Consider the following 17,330-nt stretch of genomic DNA (forward strand, 5'->3'; position numbering starts at 1 on the left):
TCTTGGTATCTTCCGAAGGTATTGAATTGACCAGTGCACTTCTAGAGACAAGATAAGAACAAACCATTTAACCTCTTATGTCTCAAAGTCACTACGTATGAATTGCATCGTGCTTACCTTAATCCTGAAATGAGACATGTCATTTCACACCTTACGTATTCTCATTTGAGAAAGTCAGAGTTTGGACTCACTATGTGATTCCGAACAAGGCCTATTGGTGAAGTACTAAGTTGTGAGAATGTCATGAGTAACTTTGTGAAGTTCTCATAGATATGGAATTCATGTACAAGATTGCTGAAATGCAATGTATATCACCTCATGCTTTGTTCCTTGGAATGTGAATAAATGAACTGGCCAGTGTCCAAATTGAGTCTTGACTCTTTTGAATGAAACAATGTGACTTGTTACCTTCTCGTCAATACATTGTTTCTGACTTATTCACAAGCGACAAAGGAGTTGAGGAAATAACAACTAGAAGGGTAAAATGGTAATTTTGTAAATCACGACTAGCTGATGGTATTCATGAAGGGTAAACATAGATAATATTCAGTGGATCCGCTCATTACAATTAGGTTGAATTCTTGAGTAGAAAATAAATTCATTTGAACCGAGAGATTTTCAGTGTCAACTCTTTAGTGGAGTCAGTTGACATTAAGATAAAATTGGAAAAGGTTTGTAAACTTTTGAGTCCAAGTGTTTAGCTCAAGCTTTGTTCATTTGGATCCATGAGGTCACTGTCACAAATCATATCGAGTAGGAATAGTTAAACTAGCAGCTAAGTCAAAACAAGAACGAGACAAGTTTTGTGAAAATTGTCTAAAGGGTATTGTTGTCTTTTTAGACATAGGACGAAATGAATGTCAATAAATTTTTTGACATTGTCATATGATGACAAATGAAATTTAAATCACACGGCCAACTTAAAGAATTTGGGCCTTGAGGATTAATTTCATTTCATAGAATTTTACTTGAAAATTCTTAATGGGTTTTTCTTATGTTGTCATGAACAAATGAAGAAACATCTAGAAGCTCCTTCTAGAAGCTCAAATTTCGTCCAACCCAAGGAAAATAAGGCTGAATTTCGTTCATGCCATAGTGGGAAAGAGAGTTTATTTTGTGCATTAATGTATGAAGATACTTGCCAAAAGAAAAAGAGGAAACAAATTTCCTCTAGAAGGAAAGTGCATTTTCGGCCAACTAAGAGAGAACGAATGAGGAAACAAATCCAAGGACTTGCATGACATGTCATGAACGTCCAACATGGGTAAAAAAGAGGAAATAAGATTTGCTCATGCCTCCCCTATAAATAGAGACCTCATTCCTCTCATTCTAGTCATTCCACATAAGTTAGAGATTGAGAGCCTCTCTCTCTAGACCTTGTGGCCGACTCCTCTCTCTCTCTCTCTCTAGTCAATTTTGTTTTATTTTTTTTGGCACCTAGGTCCTCATTTGACCTAGTGTTTAGCTCTGCGACTTCAAGACTCGTTCTTAAGTCGTAGTGTTTAAAAGTGTCCACTCACTAATTCCTTTTCTCTCGAGTGATTTAGTGATAGAAACTTTCGTGGTTGCTCGAGTTGCCGAGGAAGGAAGAGAGACGTGCTACGAGGGGAGACGAACGTTTTCAACCTTCCGAAGGTTTATCAATGTTCAAGCTTCTAAAGAGGTTAGTAAATTTATTATGCTCATATTATTTTTATTTACATGTGCTTGCACTTTGTCTAGGTTAGTAAAAACTGTTTTACTTGAAAAAGAAAATTTTTAAAATTCCGCCGCTTAACGAAGCGTTAAACTTTTATTAAATCCTAGATCAATTCCAACAGTGGGAGCGCTTCTCAAAAGCCTGATAAGTACATGTCTTACGGGGATACTCTCGTAGCTGTCTCTGACATGGATGACCCTGTTTCCTACAGCCATGCAATGGCTGGTTTTGAAAATTGAAAGACACTCGATGTACGTCAACAAAGTCTGGAAACTTGTAGACCTTCCCGAAGGATTAAACCCGTAGGGTTTAAGTGGATATACAAGAACAAAAGGGGTCCGGATGGGAACGTTGAGACATTCAAAGCACGACTAGTGGCTAAGGGTTATACCCAAAAGGAAGGTATTGACTATGAGGATACCTTCTCTCCAGTCGCGATGCTTAAATCCATCTGCATACTTCTATCCATTGATGCAGCTCTCGACTATGAGATCTGGCAAATGGATGTTAAGACTGCCTTCCTGAATGGCAATCTTGACGAGCGCATTTACACGGCTCAACTAGACGGTTTCATGGAAAAAGGTCAAGAGACCAAGGTTTGTGAGTTACTTAAGTTCATTTATGGACTAAAGCAAGCATCTAGGTCATGGAATATTATATTCGATGAAACTGTGAAAAGCTTCGGCTTTGAACAGTCAATAGATGAGCCTTGTGTTTACAATTTAATACACGAAGGCAAAGTTGTGAGATCGTGCAGCGCGGAGACATGGTGGTGAACAAGATCTCAACGGTGGACAACTTGGCAGATCCATTCACCAAAGCTTTAGCCAACAAGGTCTTCGACCAGCATCGGGAGGGATTAGGCATGAAGGACTACTCACATCTTCTTTTATTCAAGTGGGAGTTTGTTGGCATTGGTGCCCACAAGAAGAGTAGTAACCATTACTTATATATATTTGATGTAATAATGTCCCACGAAGACTCTTGCTTGTAACTGCTGAATAATTAATAAAAGTTAAAATTTTCATTCATTCTTCCTTGTCTGTTTGAAGTTTTCTAATAAACCATAGTCTTTAGTCCTTAAACAAACCTAACAACAAATGAAGAGTCAAATATAGATTTGCATGAACAAACTCTTCATGGTTTGCTTAAAACAGCATATTCACAATCTAAGGATCAAAGGGCTATTAATCTCAGTATGATTGTTAGGAGAATCTATGATGTCTGGTTATGAGACATAGAGAGTTGGAGACTCTATAGTTCTTTCTAGGTATCTTCTGAAGATACTGAATTGACCAGTGCATCTCTAGAGACATTGTAAGAACAAACCATTTAACCTTTTCTGTCTCAGAGTCACTATGTATGAATTGCATCATGCTTACCTCAATCCTGAAATGAGACATGTCATTTCATAGCTTAAGTATTCTCATTTGAGAAAGTCAGAGTTCTAGATTCACTATGTAAGGATCAAAGGGCTATTAATCTCAGTATGATTGTTAGGAGAATCTATGATGTCTGGTTATGAGACATAGAGAGTTGGAGACTCTATAGTTCTTTCTAGGTATCTTCTGAAGATACTGAATTGACCAGTGCATCTCTAGAGACATTGTAAGAACAAACCATTTAACCTCTTCTGTCTCAGAGTCACTATGTATGAATTGCATCATGCTTACCTCAATCCTGAAATGAGACATGTCATTTCATAGCTTAAGTATTCTCATTTGAGAAAGTCAGAGTTCTAGATTCACTCTGTGATATAGACAAGACATATTGGTGAAGTTCTAAGTATGAAGATGTCATGAACAACTTTGTGAAGATCTCATAGATATGAAATTCATGTACAAGGTTGCTGAAATGCAATGTATATCACCTCATGCTTTTTTCTTTGGAATGTGAATAAATGAACTGGCCAGTGTCCAAATTGAGTCATGACACTTTTGGATGAATCAATGTGATTTGTTAGCTCCTCGTCAATACATTGTTTCTAACTTATTCACAAGCGACAAAGGAGTTGAGGAAATAACAACTAGAAGAGTAAAATGGTAATTTCATAAATCCCCATCTAGTTGATGATATTCATGAAGGGTAAACATAGATAATATTCAATGGATCCACTCAACAAAATTAAGTAGAATTCTTGAGTAGAAAATATATTCATTTGAACCGAGAGATTTCAGTGTCAGCTCTTTAGTGGAGTCAGTTGACATTAAGCTAGAACTTGGAAAAGGTTTGTAAACTTTTGAGTCCAAGTATGCTAGCTCAAGCTTTGTTCATTTGGATCCATGAGGTCACTACCACAAGTCATTAGAGTAGGATTAGTTAAACTAGAAGCTAAGTCAAAACAAGTTAAAATGTTGAACTAGACAAGTTTTACAAAAATTGTCTAAAGGGTAATTTTGTTCTTTTGGACATAAGATGGTATGAATGTCAATAAATAAGTTTTTTTTACATTGTCATATGATGACAATGAAATAGTCCACACGGCCACAATGAAGGTATTGGGCCTTGAGGATTGAATTTCATTTCATTGAATTTTATGTGAAAATTATACACGGGTTTTTCTTATATTGTCATGAACAAATAAAGAAACATCTAGAAGCATGTTCTAGAAGCTCAAAACCATCCATACCATAGAGAGAAAGAGACTTTATTCTGTGCATTGATGTATGAATATACTTGCCAAAAGAAAAAGAGGAAACAAATCCATATCATCATGGATGCTTATGGGCGGCAAGCAAGGAGGGAAACTAGTGAGGAAACAAATCCAAGGACTTGATGCACCATGTTGCACGTCCAAGAGGAGAAGAGGAAAGAATGGATTTGCTCATGAATATGTGATATTCAATAGAAGAGTGGAAAATACATTTTCAAGGCAATCCATCCTCCTATAAATACCCCACCTCATTCATAATATGCAACACACAAGTTTTAGAGATTGAGAGCTTCTTTTTCTAGCCTTGCCTCTCTCTCTCTCTCTCTCTCTCTCTCTCTCTCTCTCTCTCTCTCTCTCTCTCTTCTTGTTATTTTTTTTGGCACATAGGTCCTCATTAGACCTAGCATTTTGTTTTAGCTCTTTGGCTCCAAGACAAGTTCTTGAGTCATAGTGTTTAAAAGTGCCCACACACTAAATCCTAACCATACTCGAAAGACTCTAGTGGTAGAAACGTTCGTGGTTACTCACAGGTTCAAGAAGACTTGAGGGAGGCAAGTTTAGTGGGGAGACAAGCGATTCAACCTTTCTAAAGGCTTCTCAACGCTCAAGCTTCTAACGAGGTTGGTACCGAGTGAAAACTCAAAGTAGTTTTTAAATTTTAAATTATACGTTCATGTTGTTTGTCTAGGTAGTAAAATTGTTTTACGGGTTTTTTAAAGAAATTTTTATCTTCCGCCGCTTGCTAGCCACTTCAAACTGTCTAAGGAGCAATCACCGGTGACGGATGACGAGTTGGCGTACATGGACAAAATCCCCTATGCTTCGGCCATCGAAAGGTTGATGTACGCAATGGTGTGTACGAGGCCGAACATTGCTCATGCAGTGAGAGTTATGAGCAGGTTTATGAGTAACCCGATGACAGAGCATTGAGAGGCTGTGAAGTGGATCCTCCGATGTTTGAGAGGCAGCTCGAGTTTGGCGTTGATATTTAGGAAGTCCGAGCTAAGACTTCAAGGCTACGTCGATACAGACTATGATGGCGACGTCGACAACAGGAAGAGCACGTTCGGATACGTCTATACGTTTGGAGGGACGGAAATTTGGTGGGTGTCGAGGCTGCAAAAGATTATTGCCTGGTCGAGGTGTGAGGCGAAGTACGTGGCCATCACCGAGGCCACGAATGAGATGATATGGCTGCAGATGAATCTGCCCGAGCTGGATCAAGACCACGACGAGAGTGTGATGTACATTGATAGCCAGGGTGTCATTCAGGTTGCAAAGAACTCGGTGTATCATGCTCGGATGAAGCATATACAGTTGCGATACCACTTCATCAGATCGGCATTGGAAGATGGAGTGCTAGTGCTTTAGAAGGTCGCAGGAAGTCAGAATCCAGCTGACATGTTGACGAAGTCAGTGCAATATGACAAACTGAAATTATGCTCAACTTTAGTTGGACTCCTTGCTTGAGGATCGGAGTCGCTGCTACAGATGGAGACATGAGATGAGACTAGTCTCCAAGTGAGAGATTAATAGAAGTGTGGAGTCTAATTGGTGCCGAGGTGACGAATTAACGACTGAAGACCTTACGAAGACTATTTACGGATCGACTTGTGCCGAAGTTTCCTATAAATACCCTATGCGCCGATGCTCTTTGTAGAGCGCAAGAGAGTTGTATACACCTTTTATCCCGATTTGAGTTTTAGTGAATCTAAAAGCGGCAAAAGTGGATGTAGTTTTCGCATTGAAAGTGAACCACTATAAATTTATGTGTGTTTTATTTTTGTTCTTTGCGAATTTTATTTTCAGATTTTAGCTCAGATTTGTACGTGTCGAATCTTAATAGCTCAGACAGAATGGCTTGGATACCAAGAACTATTCAATCAAAACCATGATTGACACTAGTGAAAAAAAGGTTCATAGTGCGCGTTTTAAGCATTCATCGAGCTGCGCCGAAACTATGTCTAGAGCGTTATATAAAATAGAGCCGTTACTCCTCCTTGTTAAATTAACGGTTCTTATTGATTTATTTATTTTTGTTACATTCTATTTATTGTACCAGCTAATATTTGCACAGAGGGGAATAAACTCGTCAGTGTTTGCTGAAACTATTCAAAGAAATAATTCAAAATATGATCATCTATCACCACCCGGAACTTGTTATGGCTGTTTCGTCATCAAGTGAGATTTCTGTGGTGAGCGTGTTCGAGGAAGAGGCATGGGAGCTTCGGCAAAGGTAGATCAGTTTACGTACAAGGTCTGGATGTCCGACGCCTGCTCTGCCACTGCCGCCGTTGAAACTATATTGTATTTCGTACTGATCTTTTTTACTAATTATACATATGAGTTGTTGAGAGGCTTGACGCCAGCAGTTCCACGCCAACTGGTCATGGTGTTCCATATCATGCACCAACGTCGACACGTTGGGACTATTGGAATTTAACAGGGACGTCTCATAGTGCGACCTAGTAGGCTGCCAGAGTCGTCGGCCTCTAGAGACTCCTCTCCGGACTGAGTCGAAGATCGGTTCTTCCTCTTTCAGCCATTGCTTTAGGAGGAGCTCACTGTTTCAACTGCTGCATTTGGGACAAATAATCCGACAATTCGCTGCTTATCTGTAGTAGTTTCAATGCGCGCAACCCAAAGCCGCTTGTGGCTTTGCCGAGACTGTTAGGAGTTTAAGTTATATCCAGGAATGACAAGCATAGATTAGCACTAAAAGGATAAGGAAGACAGGGTTTGAATTGGTTTCGTGATTAACCTGCTTCACAAGGGCCTTGTCGGTTGTGCCCCACACTGGAAGAATAAGACCACCCAAAACATTTACTTCCTGTCGTCTTCTGCCAGCAGTGCAGTAGTTTTCAAGCTTACATTTGGGACCGTGCATGCACTGCATAGCATATCGTCACATCAAGTTATACACATTTCTGACTTAGTCAACTATATTTCTATATATGCATACCTGTTTAGATTAATCGTTGTATTCAGCTTCCCAGCCTTTGCTGACCTTTTCCAAAGGCATTTCTCTGTACGCAGGGGTTAGCTGCTGAGGGAAAAACTATGAATCGTAAAAGCTTCCACATAATTTATGTAAGATTTTTACCTTAGTGACTCTCCAACGGCCGGTCGTACAATTTTGTACATTCCCCATGAAGAGCTGCAACACAGATTTAAGAAGAAAAAAAAGTTTAAACGAATGATAGGAGTCAAGGAATTAGAAGTATCTCGCACAAGTATCATAATAGCGAAGTGATAATATAACTAGAGGGATAAAATAGAGGCACGATCCTCTACATTATGATAACATAGAGAGAGAGAGAGAGAGAGAGAGAGAGAGAGAGAATGGAAGTTCTCGCCGGAAGTGAGCTCGTGGTCGTCGCTTCTTAGAAAATGAGAGAAACGTAAACTATCGGGCACGAACGGTCACTCAACATTAGTTTGGGTATAATGTGAAGTAATCTAGATTTAATTGTCCTTGTTTAATCTCAAGTGGTTTTGAGTGAGTGAAATTAAGTGAGTAAGAAAGAGTTCCCTCCATGAGTGAATGAGTGCGATTTTAATAACTTAGTAAATATTTCAATTACTATTAAGATAGAAATCTTTTCAGGTTTTGCTGGTTAAATTTAATATTTTATTATTGTATGTTCATTCTCTTTTAATTCTCATAGTTCATCTAAAAAATTTCATTTACTAAAAAAAATTCTTAGTTTTATTTAGTAAATTATAATCACTAGAAAAGTAAATTTTATTTACCATTAAGAGAGAGCTTTGTTGTTCTTATTTGATATAATTGATAATTGCATTTAAGGAAATTATTGTGCACGTTTATTTTATTAAGAATTATTGTGTTTGTCGTAGTTCATTAGAAGAATTATTAAATTATCAGCATAATAAATTTAATTTACTACGAAAATATATTGTGGAATAGTGTGATGTTGTTACGGTAGGTTTTATTTTTATTGTTATCAAACAATAAGAAGATTAGTATTCCTAAAGAAGATGGATTTATTGATACTTGTCTCTCTATAAACAAAAGTTTATGTACAAAACATAATTAAGTACAAAAATACTATTAAAAAGGGTGCAAAACTACTCTTAAAATAAGGTACAAAATTAAGTATGATTGAGTGTTACTTTCCTCTTCCGAATCTAGCCTTCGGATCACCAATACTTATTGGATTTGAGGGTGCCATATAGGGCATGTTTGGTTGCAATGGTGTTTTGATAATGAGAATGAGAATATAATGGAATAAAGAAGAAATGGAATGGAAAGAAAAATTGGATTAATCTGTTTGGTTAGTATATTGGAATGATGGTTGAATATATAATAACATGTTTGGTTATTAGCATAATAGAATGGAATCAAACTTCTTTTTACATAATTACCCTTGTTGTATATATATTAAAATGAAAAAAGGGCTTATAATATTAATTTCATTTAAGTACACAAGTTTATATAAGAAGGTATATACACTTATAAATATAATTTAATTAATATTATTATTATTATTATTATTATTATTATTATTATTATTATTATTATTATTATTATAAATTAAAAATATAGTCAGATGTCAAAATTACCTAATATATAGTCATATATGGCTGTAAATAATTATTAGCATACATTTCATATGCTAAGTATTCATTAATATGGAAACTATCATACAAATAAACAAAGCAAATATATAATAAAAAAATTGGTTGCTTAAGCCACGAAATGTGTAGCAATTTAAAATTGGCCAACGTTTTGTTAATAATCCGTAAATAGCTTAGATGCTTACGTGGCAGCTCATTTAAGAAGGATTTTTTTACTGATTTGCCCTTGTTTGACCGATTTGGTAACTTCTTTTTTAGGCAGTTTTTTTGTTTGAAATTTGAAAAAAAATTCGGTAAGTTTTAATTAAACAATATTCAATTTTTGCGAGAATCTTGAAAATTCTGATTCAAAATTTCAATTTTGAATTCGTGCAGGTAGTTATTATGAGCGCGTATTTTTAGGTTATTAGTTTCTAATTTTTTTACAAATTATTTACTGAAAATCTGTTAATAATAATTCTATTTATTGAAAATATTTATAGTTGATATTTGTTGAACGCTTTATTCAAATACTTGGCCGCCAATAATTGTTCAAATTTTTATTTTCCAGGTTTCAACGTTTGAAAAAAAAATTATTTCCAAAAATCATAACTGTCCCAAAGCATGGATGAATGGTCGTCCTTTTCTCTAATTGATTCAGGTATGTGTTTTTTTTTATCATTTTATGCAGTTTTGATAATTGTTTCCTCATGCAATTTTACCCTTTTTTCAGTGAATTTATTTGAGCAACAATGCCATAAATCGTCGAAAGCTTTATTGCCTCATTCTAGTCATGAAGACCCCCCGGCAGAATTTGAGCAGTTGCTTGTTCGCGTTTTTTCTGGGCTTCTTTTTTTTTTAAACAATAAATTTGAGGGGTTGCGTGTTAATGTGAGCGCAGCTGACGGTTATAATTACTCCTCGATTTTCGCGTGCATTAATATCCAAATATTAGAGTTGATCACGTATTAATGAGCCGATACATAGTGGGCGGGAAAATATAAGGGTAGTCTCGTCATATTTTGGCTATAAATAAATCCTCCTGCCTATTTACCACTTATTAACAAAATGTGGGCTAAAAATAAATTGTCTATTTTTAGGAGGCTATTTAGCTTAATTACCCTTATTTTTTAACCAAACAATAGAATGAGCCCTTTTTAAAGTAATGACAATTCCATTCCAGACCCAATACATCAAACCAAACATGCCCATAAGGTTTTCGCCAGTGCATAATTAGGGGCTGTTTGGTAATGTTTTTATTTTTTGTTTTTTATTTTTAAAAATTAAAAAGTGACCGTTAGGCAAAAAAACGTGTTTGATAAAGTCATTTTTGTTTTTTGTTTTAAAAAATAGGGGAGAGAATAAAACAAAAACTGGAGAATAAAAAAAACTTGTTTTCAAATTTTTAAAAACAAAAACTCTCGATCGTCTCTTTATTTTCTTAAACGAAAACAAAAACAGACCTTGGTCGCCGATCCGCAAAACTTCACCGCCACGTGGACCGGTCCTTCGGTCTGTTCCTACACCGGAGTCTTCTGTGCTCCGTCGCCGTGGAACCCTAAACTCCGGGTGGTCGCCGGAATCTATCTGAACCACGGCGACATCGCCGGCTACCTCCCGTCGGAGCTCGGCCTCCTCACCGATCTCTCTCTCTTCCACGTCAACTCGAACCGCTTCTGCGGCGTCGTTTCGAAGTCTTTCCGGCGACTGAAGCTCCTCCACGAGCTGGATCTCTCGAACAACCGATTCGCCGGTGGATTTCCGTCGCTGGTGCTGTTCCTCCCTCGCATGAAGTTCCTCGACCTCGGATTCAACGAGTTCGAAGGTCCGGTGCCTCCGAAGCTCTTCAACCGCCCGATGGACGTGATCTTCCTGAACGACAACCGGTTCCGCCTCGAAATTCCGGCGAATCTCGGAAACTCGCCGGTCTCCGTGCTCGTCTTGGCGAACAACGATCTCGGCGGCCGTCTTCCCCGGAGCATCGGGAAAATGATTACCAAACATGTTTTTATTTTTTATTTTTAAAAATAAAAAATAAAAACACGACTACCAAACATGTTTGTATTCTTTAAAAATTAGAAAACAAAACAAAACATAATTTGTATTTTTAAAAACAAAAAACAAAAAATGTTACCAAACAGGCCCTTAGTGTGTGAATCTGACCAAGACAATTTAATAATCAATAAAATCATTTTAATTTGTGTCAATTGTTTTTTTTATCATGTTTGTTTTGATTTGTAATAGAGTTGGAATTTTTCGATTTAGACCATTGTTATATGGTGTATTAAGAGACTTTAAATTTGTATATGCAAGTATTTTACCTCTCATTTAATAGAATATTCCTACAAATAAAAATTACAAAAATAGTCCAAAAATACAAAATTTGACAAAAAAAATTTACTCTTAGTTTTTCAAATTATTGGCTACTTTTCTACTCTACTGCAAAGAGTCAAATTGCAAAATAAATGAGAAAATTTCATAACTAATTTGAAATATCCGTCACTTATCATTTTTCACGCATATTTTCAAAACATTTTACCAGTAACAGTTTCTCTTTTTTTTGGACAAAAATACCTTTATGTTCAAAAATTTAGTCAATAATTACTGAAATTTGATAACAAATTATTGAAATCTAGTTAACAATTATTGAAATCTAGTTAAGTGTTATTGCAATCTTGTTAACTGTTATTTAAATCTGATTAAAAGTTATTGAAATTTAGTCAATAATTATTGAAATATGGTCGATAATTATTGAAATCTAATTAAGTGTTATTGAAATCTGGTCAACAACTATTGAAATCTTGTTAAATGTTATTGATAACAGTTACTTAAGAAAATTAAAAAAACTCAGCGGTTAATATTGAAAAAAAATTAAAATGAAGTCAGTTTTGACTATTTCCATAAAATAAATTAGCAGTAGAGATGAAGAGCCCTAAAGAACAAGCAGCTTGAGAAGTATGAATACAAGGTACCACCAACTTCATGGGTCTCTCCTACAAGATAACTGATTCCCACTAGATGATATCATCAAACAATAATGTCTCACAGACTCTCCGAAATCCCCGATATTAAAAAAAAAAAAAACAAAACAAAAGACAAAAAACTCCCTGAAATCCCCAGAAATGCCCATACCCACGAAACACCTCGTCGTTCTCTTCCGCCGGAGTTTCTCCACCGCCACCGCAGTTTCATCCCCAACTTTCCGCTGCACCAACCAAATCCGTCGGAAGTACCAACTGTTTGTCGTCCAAGAGTCCCAGAAGGCTCTAACGGAGTACCTCCACGCCACGCAAGGCCTTCCCTTCTTCTTCGCCGACCAAATCGCCAACAACTCTCTCTTCTGCCTCTCCAAAATCATCCGCGATCTCCGCTTCTCTGTCGCGGCTTTTCCCACCACGATCCGGAAAGCCCTCAGGTACCAAGTTATCAACGAGTTTGAGTTTTTCCTTGAAAGCATAGGCATAGACCACCGAGACATTGCCCAGTATTTGCCCCGAGACAGGTTCTTCTTGTCCGACAATGGCGGGGCGGTTCTAGAAGCCGCCGCGGCACTTTTTCAATTTGGGTTTCCTTGGAACACTCTCGGGAAGTTGTACGCGGAGGAGATTTCGATCTTTAACAGACCCAGCGAAGAATTGACGGCAAGGCTTGGCGGGATTGGAGAGTTCAGTGGCTTCCACAATTTGCCACTTGTTGGTGCGTGCTTAGCTTTCCCTGACTTATTGGTCGGTGAAGCCTGCGAATTGGGTGGTGATTTCGAGGCGTTATTTCAGGATCTGAAGAGGGTATTCGAGGAATTCGATAACGGTGGTTGCGTGGAAGGGAATGTAGATGGTTGGTATGATGTTTGCTGTAAGATTCGGTTTCTATACGAGTTGGGCTGCGAGAGAGGAACAGTGTGGGAATTCATGTGTAGAGGACGAACACGGACTCTTCTCGAGCTTCCAAAGCAGATTTTGGAGGATAAAGCAAACTATTTTTCCAAGTTTGGTGTTGGGAAAAATGAGGTACGCTCTTTGCTCCTCCAAAATCCAGAGCTGTTAGGTCTCGACCTTCAAACGCCGGTGATATCAGTGTCGGGATTGTTGGAACACTTTGGAATGGATGCAAAAGAATTACGGTCCTTAAGCATGAAATACCCTCATGTATTCGGAAGAAATAAAATGGGTAATTTGCCCGGTATAGCGAGGGCTTTGGACCTACACAAATGGTTCTTCGATAAGTTCAAGAGTGTGGGTTGCCAGACATTTGCAACCTATGCCATGGATTGCTCTGATAAAGAAGTTGACAAAATGTTCCGAGACGCCTTGAAGAAGATCGAGTCAAAAAGATATCGCAGTAAGATAATGACCAAACTAGATCTATTGATGGGACTTGGTTTCGGAGAAAATGCATCGACTCTAAAGGTGTTGCACTGCTTAGAGGTCGCCAATAATGGGTTACAAGAACGGTTCAATCATCTTCTCAGCCTGGGTATCAAATACTCGGAGGCTTGTTCGATGATAAAAACGGCACCGAGGATCCTCTGTGTAAGTCCTGAGCTCGTGGAGAAGAAAGTTGAGTACTTGTGCAACGAAATGGGATCTTCAGTCGAGCACCTAGATTGTTTTCCGAGGTTTTTGCTGTTTGATCTAGAGAAGTGGATTAAACCCAGACACCGATTTTCTGTGTGGCTTAGACAGACTGGCTTTATGGCTAACAATTCTTCAATTCAAAGCATTATTGATCTTAGCGAAAAAAGATTCATAGCACGAATTTCAACCCTTCATCGAGCTGCTCCGAAACTGTATTTTGAATGTTATCTTTGCAAGAGTTGACTATGTTAGGGATTTTTGTTGATTTTTTTTTATTACAAATATATTAATAATTATTCATTTTTCTTTTGACTGGGGCAGAGAAATTTGAATAAATATACTTCAAAATGCTACTAACAAATTTGAATAAAGGAAACGTATTTTTCAATCTCATATAAAAAAGACATCTAATTGTATTCTATCTGCCTCACCATTGTACTCAAAACAGGTTTTCCAATGACAAAGCATTGCCGACTCTCACAGAAATCAGAAATGCAATTGAAAACCGTCGCTTGATCAACGCAACGTCATCTACTTTGGAGCCCCTCAATTCCACTCTCAAACACTTTCTCAGTGTTTGGTATTTTTCGATGTCAACGCTTGTTAAAAGTCCAATCACGAAATAACAAAACATAACAACTCTCTAACACTCAAATGTCTGGAAACCTGTTTAGAGAATTATACCACACACATCAAACAATTAGTTTCTCAATATGCCGATCGTGCACGTTTAAGAACTCATGTATGATAAACCAAAGAAGCGCTTGGATTTTATATTAGTCAACACCTCTGTAATAGTCAATTTAGGGTTTCCTTACCCATATACGCGAAGAGAACCAAAGAAGAAAGCCTTTGGCGAAACATTTTGGCAATTCAGGAAATTTGCCAAAAATATAGTTCTGCACACAAATGCAATGATGTTTCAACATATCTTGGAGCATGTTGTCATACATCTTGCCAAACAAAGGTGCAGTAAAAAATAAGTCAACCACACACGAAGCAACAACTATGATTCCCTCCCGGATCGCAACACATTTTTGTTGCTGACACTTTAAACTATTCAAAGAAATTATCTTAACAATTGTAATGAATGGCCATTCTTGGACCTATTATGACTACATTTTTCATTGAGTCTAGGCAAGGCATTTGGATGTTGGTAAATAACATTTACAATCTAGATAACCGACAAAGTTAGACACATTACATTCCCCGTACAACAAACCCACATCGATAAGATGCCTCACGAGATAATTATCTATGGAGATCAGACGTCTTCTTCGTTGAAACTTTGTGAGTCTCAATGACAATTTCCAATGTTTCTTTAGTGATTGTAAGTAAATTAAAATTCAATATAGTCTGTTGGGTTTCTAACAGGTTAAATAACCGACAAGAAAGTGAGGAAGAGAAGGTACACCAAGAAGATGCAAAAGAAGAAGAAGTGTGCATTGGATTTTTGCTTTTTTATTCTTGTAAAATGTTGTGAACTTGCAAAATTGGACAATAACTTGTTTCTTAAAGCACTTAAAGAATCACATAGTTTTTTTTTTCTTTTCAATTATCATTATTAATCAACTAATTCCGAATGTTTAAACTTGATGTTTAAGATTTAAAAATTTTGTTCGTAGTCGTACTCGCAATCGGCGCAAGTTAATTTGTTGAGTCGAGGCGTTACTAATGAAGTCGGTTAGCAATTTGAGAGATCTAAAATATCCCTGATGCACTATTTATTTGTTAATGATTTTTTTAAATCTAAATGATGTTATTTTTAATTAAAAAAAAAATACAAATGAGGGCCCATAGACCATTTAATGCCTCTTTCAAACCCTTATGCTTGTTTGTGATGAAAGTCTAATGAAGGCCCTTTTGTATTTTCAAATCATCTCATAGCAAATGTATAGCCTCTTGAAAATAGGATTTCCGTCAAGGTCAAAATCACAGTCAAACTCAACAATTGACCCCGAGTTTGACCTTTTGATGTCAGCTCCATAATCTCATATGACAGCTTACTGCTTCTCATAACTCCCTTGAATTACAAGCTCAACAGCTTTCTTTGTTCTGTATGCATTCATCCTTGAACATTCCTAAATGTAGTCTTTTTGGACCTTGCTCGTGAAATTTGTTGTTGACCACGACTCACTTTTTTGGAAATCCTGCAGATAAGTCTTTGACAGCCACGCAGATGTTGCAAATTTTTTTTCATTGTTCTTGCACAAGTGTGTTCTTATCGATACGTTTTGATCATCCAAGTTGTTGATTTGCCAACAATTGATGCAAAATAAACTCATTGACAGTTAGGGTCTCTACACTCGGCACGTACTCTGTCAAAATCATTCTTTTGGAAGTTTGGCAAAATTTTTTAGATATTGACATGACGTCTTACATGTAGCTCCTTCGTCTCACTCTCTGACTCGTAGCGTACCCTCACATCAAACTCATCTTTGTATTCAATGTCTTCATTCTTCATTCATCTCACCTTTCCCTTTATTGATAAATCCACTAAGAGCTCCATCTACAGCTTCTCCGTCAACAACAATGTCATAATCACTACGTTCGTAACCTCTATCTTCATGTATCGAACTTTGCTCATCGATCTGTTCATCACTATGTTCAGATCCTTCTTCTTCTTGAACTTTATCAGCTTCTTCTTCTCACACTCTCTTAGTGTGTTCTTCTTGCACTTTCTCCGACTCTTCTTCAAATTTCACTCTCTCAGCAACTACTTCTTCTTGTTCTTCTGCAAGTTCCTCGAATGGATTGTCATCATCTTGGCTATGCTGAATTTACAACGCTGGGACATAGGACTCACATGGGTGATTGCAGTAAGCATCTATTTCTCGTGTGACCTCTATTAACTCACCCAATTCACAAAAGAAATCTTCATCGGTAGCAATCAACTCCTTTTTCGTTGTCGACCCCGCTATAGATACGTAATAGCATGGTCTTTTCTCATACCCAAAACTTTTCCTTAACAAAGAGTCTATAATGACCAGGGGTATCCTATCCAAGTCGACGTTGTCTATGTAGATGAGCTTCATTAATATACGTCGAAATATCATTGATAAGTTCCATTGAACCACCGTGATGGAGTTTGATAGTGAACATGTCGAGGGTAGGTCTGCAAAAGTCAAATTAAACCACTAGACAAACACCGAACAATAATATTAAATGGGACCACAACCACCACCAGTAAAATGTTGGAATCGATCTAGGGTTTGAGAAAAAGTTTAACGCTTCGTTAAGCGGCGGAATTTTAAAAAATTTCTTTTTAAGTAAAACTAGTTTTTACTAACCTAGACAAGAGCATGTACATGTAAATAAAAACTAATATGAGCTATTAAAGTTACTAACCTTTCTTGAAGCTTGAACCTTGTAGAAGCTTTTGGAAAGTTGCAACGCTCGTCTCCCCTCGCAGCACGTCTCTCTTTCTTTCCTCGGCAACTCGAGCAACCACGAAAGTTTCTATCACTAAATCACTCGAAAAGAAGGAATCAGTGAGTGGGCACTTTTAAACACTACGACTTAAGAACGAGTCTCAAAGTCGCAGAGCTAAAGACTAGGTCGAGTGAGGACCTAGGTGCCAAGACAAGAAAAATCGAAAATAGAAACTAGAAAGAGAGAGAAGAGGGGCGGCCAACAATGTCTAGAGAGAGAGAGTCTCTCAATCTCTAACTTATGTTGAATGAATTGTGAGGAAATGAGGCTCCTATTTATAGGAGAGGTCTCACCTTCAATAAGGTAGTTTCCTCTTCTATAGAATATCACATATTCATGAGCAAAATAACCCTTATTTCCCATTCCTCTTAGGCGTCCAAGGCAGCCTTCTAGA

At 37.3% G+C, this 17,330-nt stretch overlaps 2 protein-coding genes across 2 annotated transcripts; both read left to right on the plus strand.

The window, feature by feature from the left end:
* Nucleotides 1-9,554: 9,554 nt before the first annotated feature.
* LOC149378642 (leucine-rich repeat extensin-like protein 4) lies at nucleotides 9,555-11,195 on the plus strand. The gene is made up of 4 exons (XM_089602830.1): nucleotides 9,555-9,591; nucleotides 9,664-9,764; nucleotides 10,392-10,934; nucleotides 11,175-11,195. The coding sequence occupies exons 1-4, from the start codon at nucleotides 9,555-9,557 to the stop codon at nucleotides 11,193-11,195; spliced, it is 702 nt and encodes a 233-aa protein (XP_089458956.1).
* A 684-nt stretch (nucleotides 11,196-11,879) lies between these two features.
* On the plus strand, nucleotides 11,880-13,819 carry LOC149378643 (transcription termination factor MTEF18, mitochondrial-like). The gene is made up of 2 exons (XM_089602398.1): nucleotides 11,880-12,345; nucleotides 12,433-13,819. The coding sequence occupies exons 1-2, from the start codon at nucleotides 12,053-12,055 to the stop codon at nucleotides 13,745-13,747; spliced, it is 1,608 nt and encodes a 535-aa protein (XP_089458524.1). The 5' UTR covers nucleotides 11,880-12,052; the 3' UTR covers nucleotides 13,748-13,819.
* The last annotated feature ends 3,511 nt before the right edge of the window (nucleotides 13,820-17,330 follow it).

Source organism: Urtica dioica, chromosome 12 (assembly GCF_054948205.1).
Source record: "Urtica dioica subsp. dioica isolate 48M chromosome 12, U.dioica_male_clone48M_v1_H2, whole genome shotgun sequence".
NCBI lineage: Eukaryota > Viridiplantae > Streptophyta > Magnoliopsida > Rosales > Urticaceae > Urtica > Urtica dioica.

Bases quoted from the DNA above. Each gene is read 5' to 3' on its own strand.
- LOC149378642 (XM_089602830.1), top strand. From the start codon at position 9,555: ATGGATGAATGGTCGTCCTTTTCTCTAATTGATTCAG. The intron at 9,592-9,663 runs GTATGTGTTTTT...CCCTTTTTTCAG, and splicing joins CTTTTCTCTAATTGATTCAG to TGAATTTATTTGAGCAACAA. The intron at 10,935-11,174 runs GTTTTTATTTTT...GATTTGTAATAG, and splicing joins GGAAAATGATTACCAAACAT to AGTTGGAATTTTTCGATTTA.
- LOC149378643 (XM_089602398.1), top strand. From the start codon at position 12,053: ATGCCCATACCCACGAAACACCTCGTCGTTCTCTTCCGCCGGAGTTTC. The intron at 12,346-12,432 runs GTACCAAGTTAT...GCCCCGAGACAG, and splicing joins ACGATCCGGAAAGCCCTCAG to GTTCTTCTTGTCCGACAATG.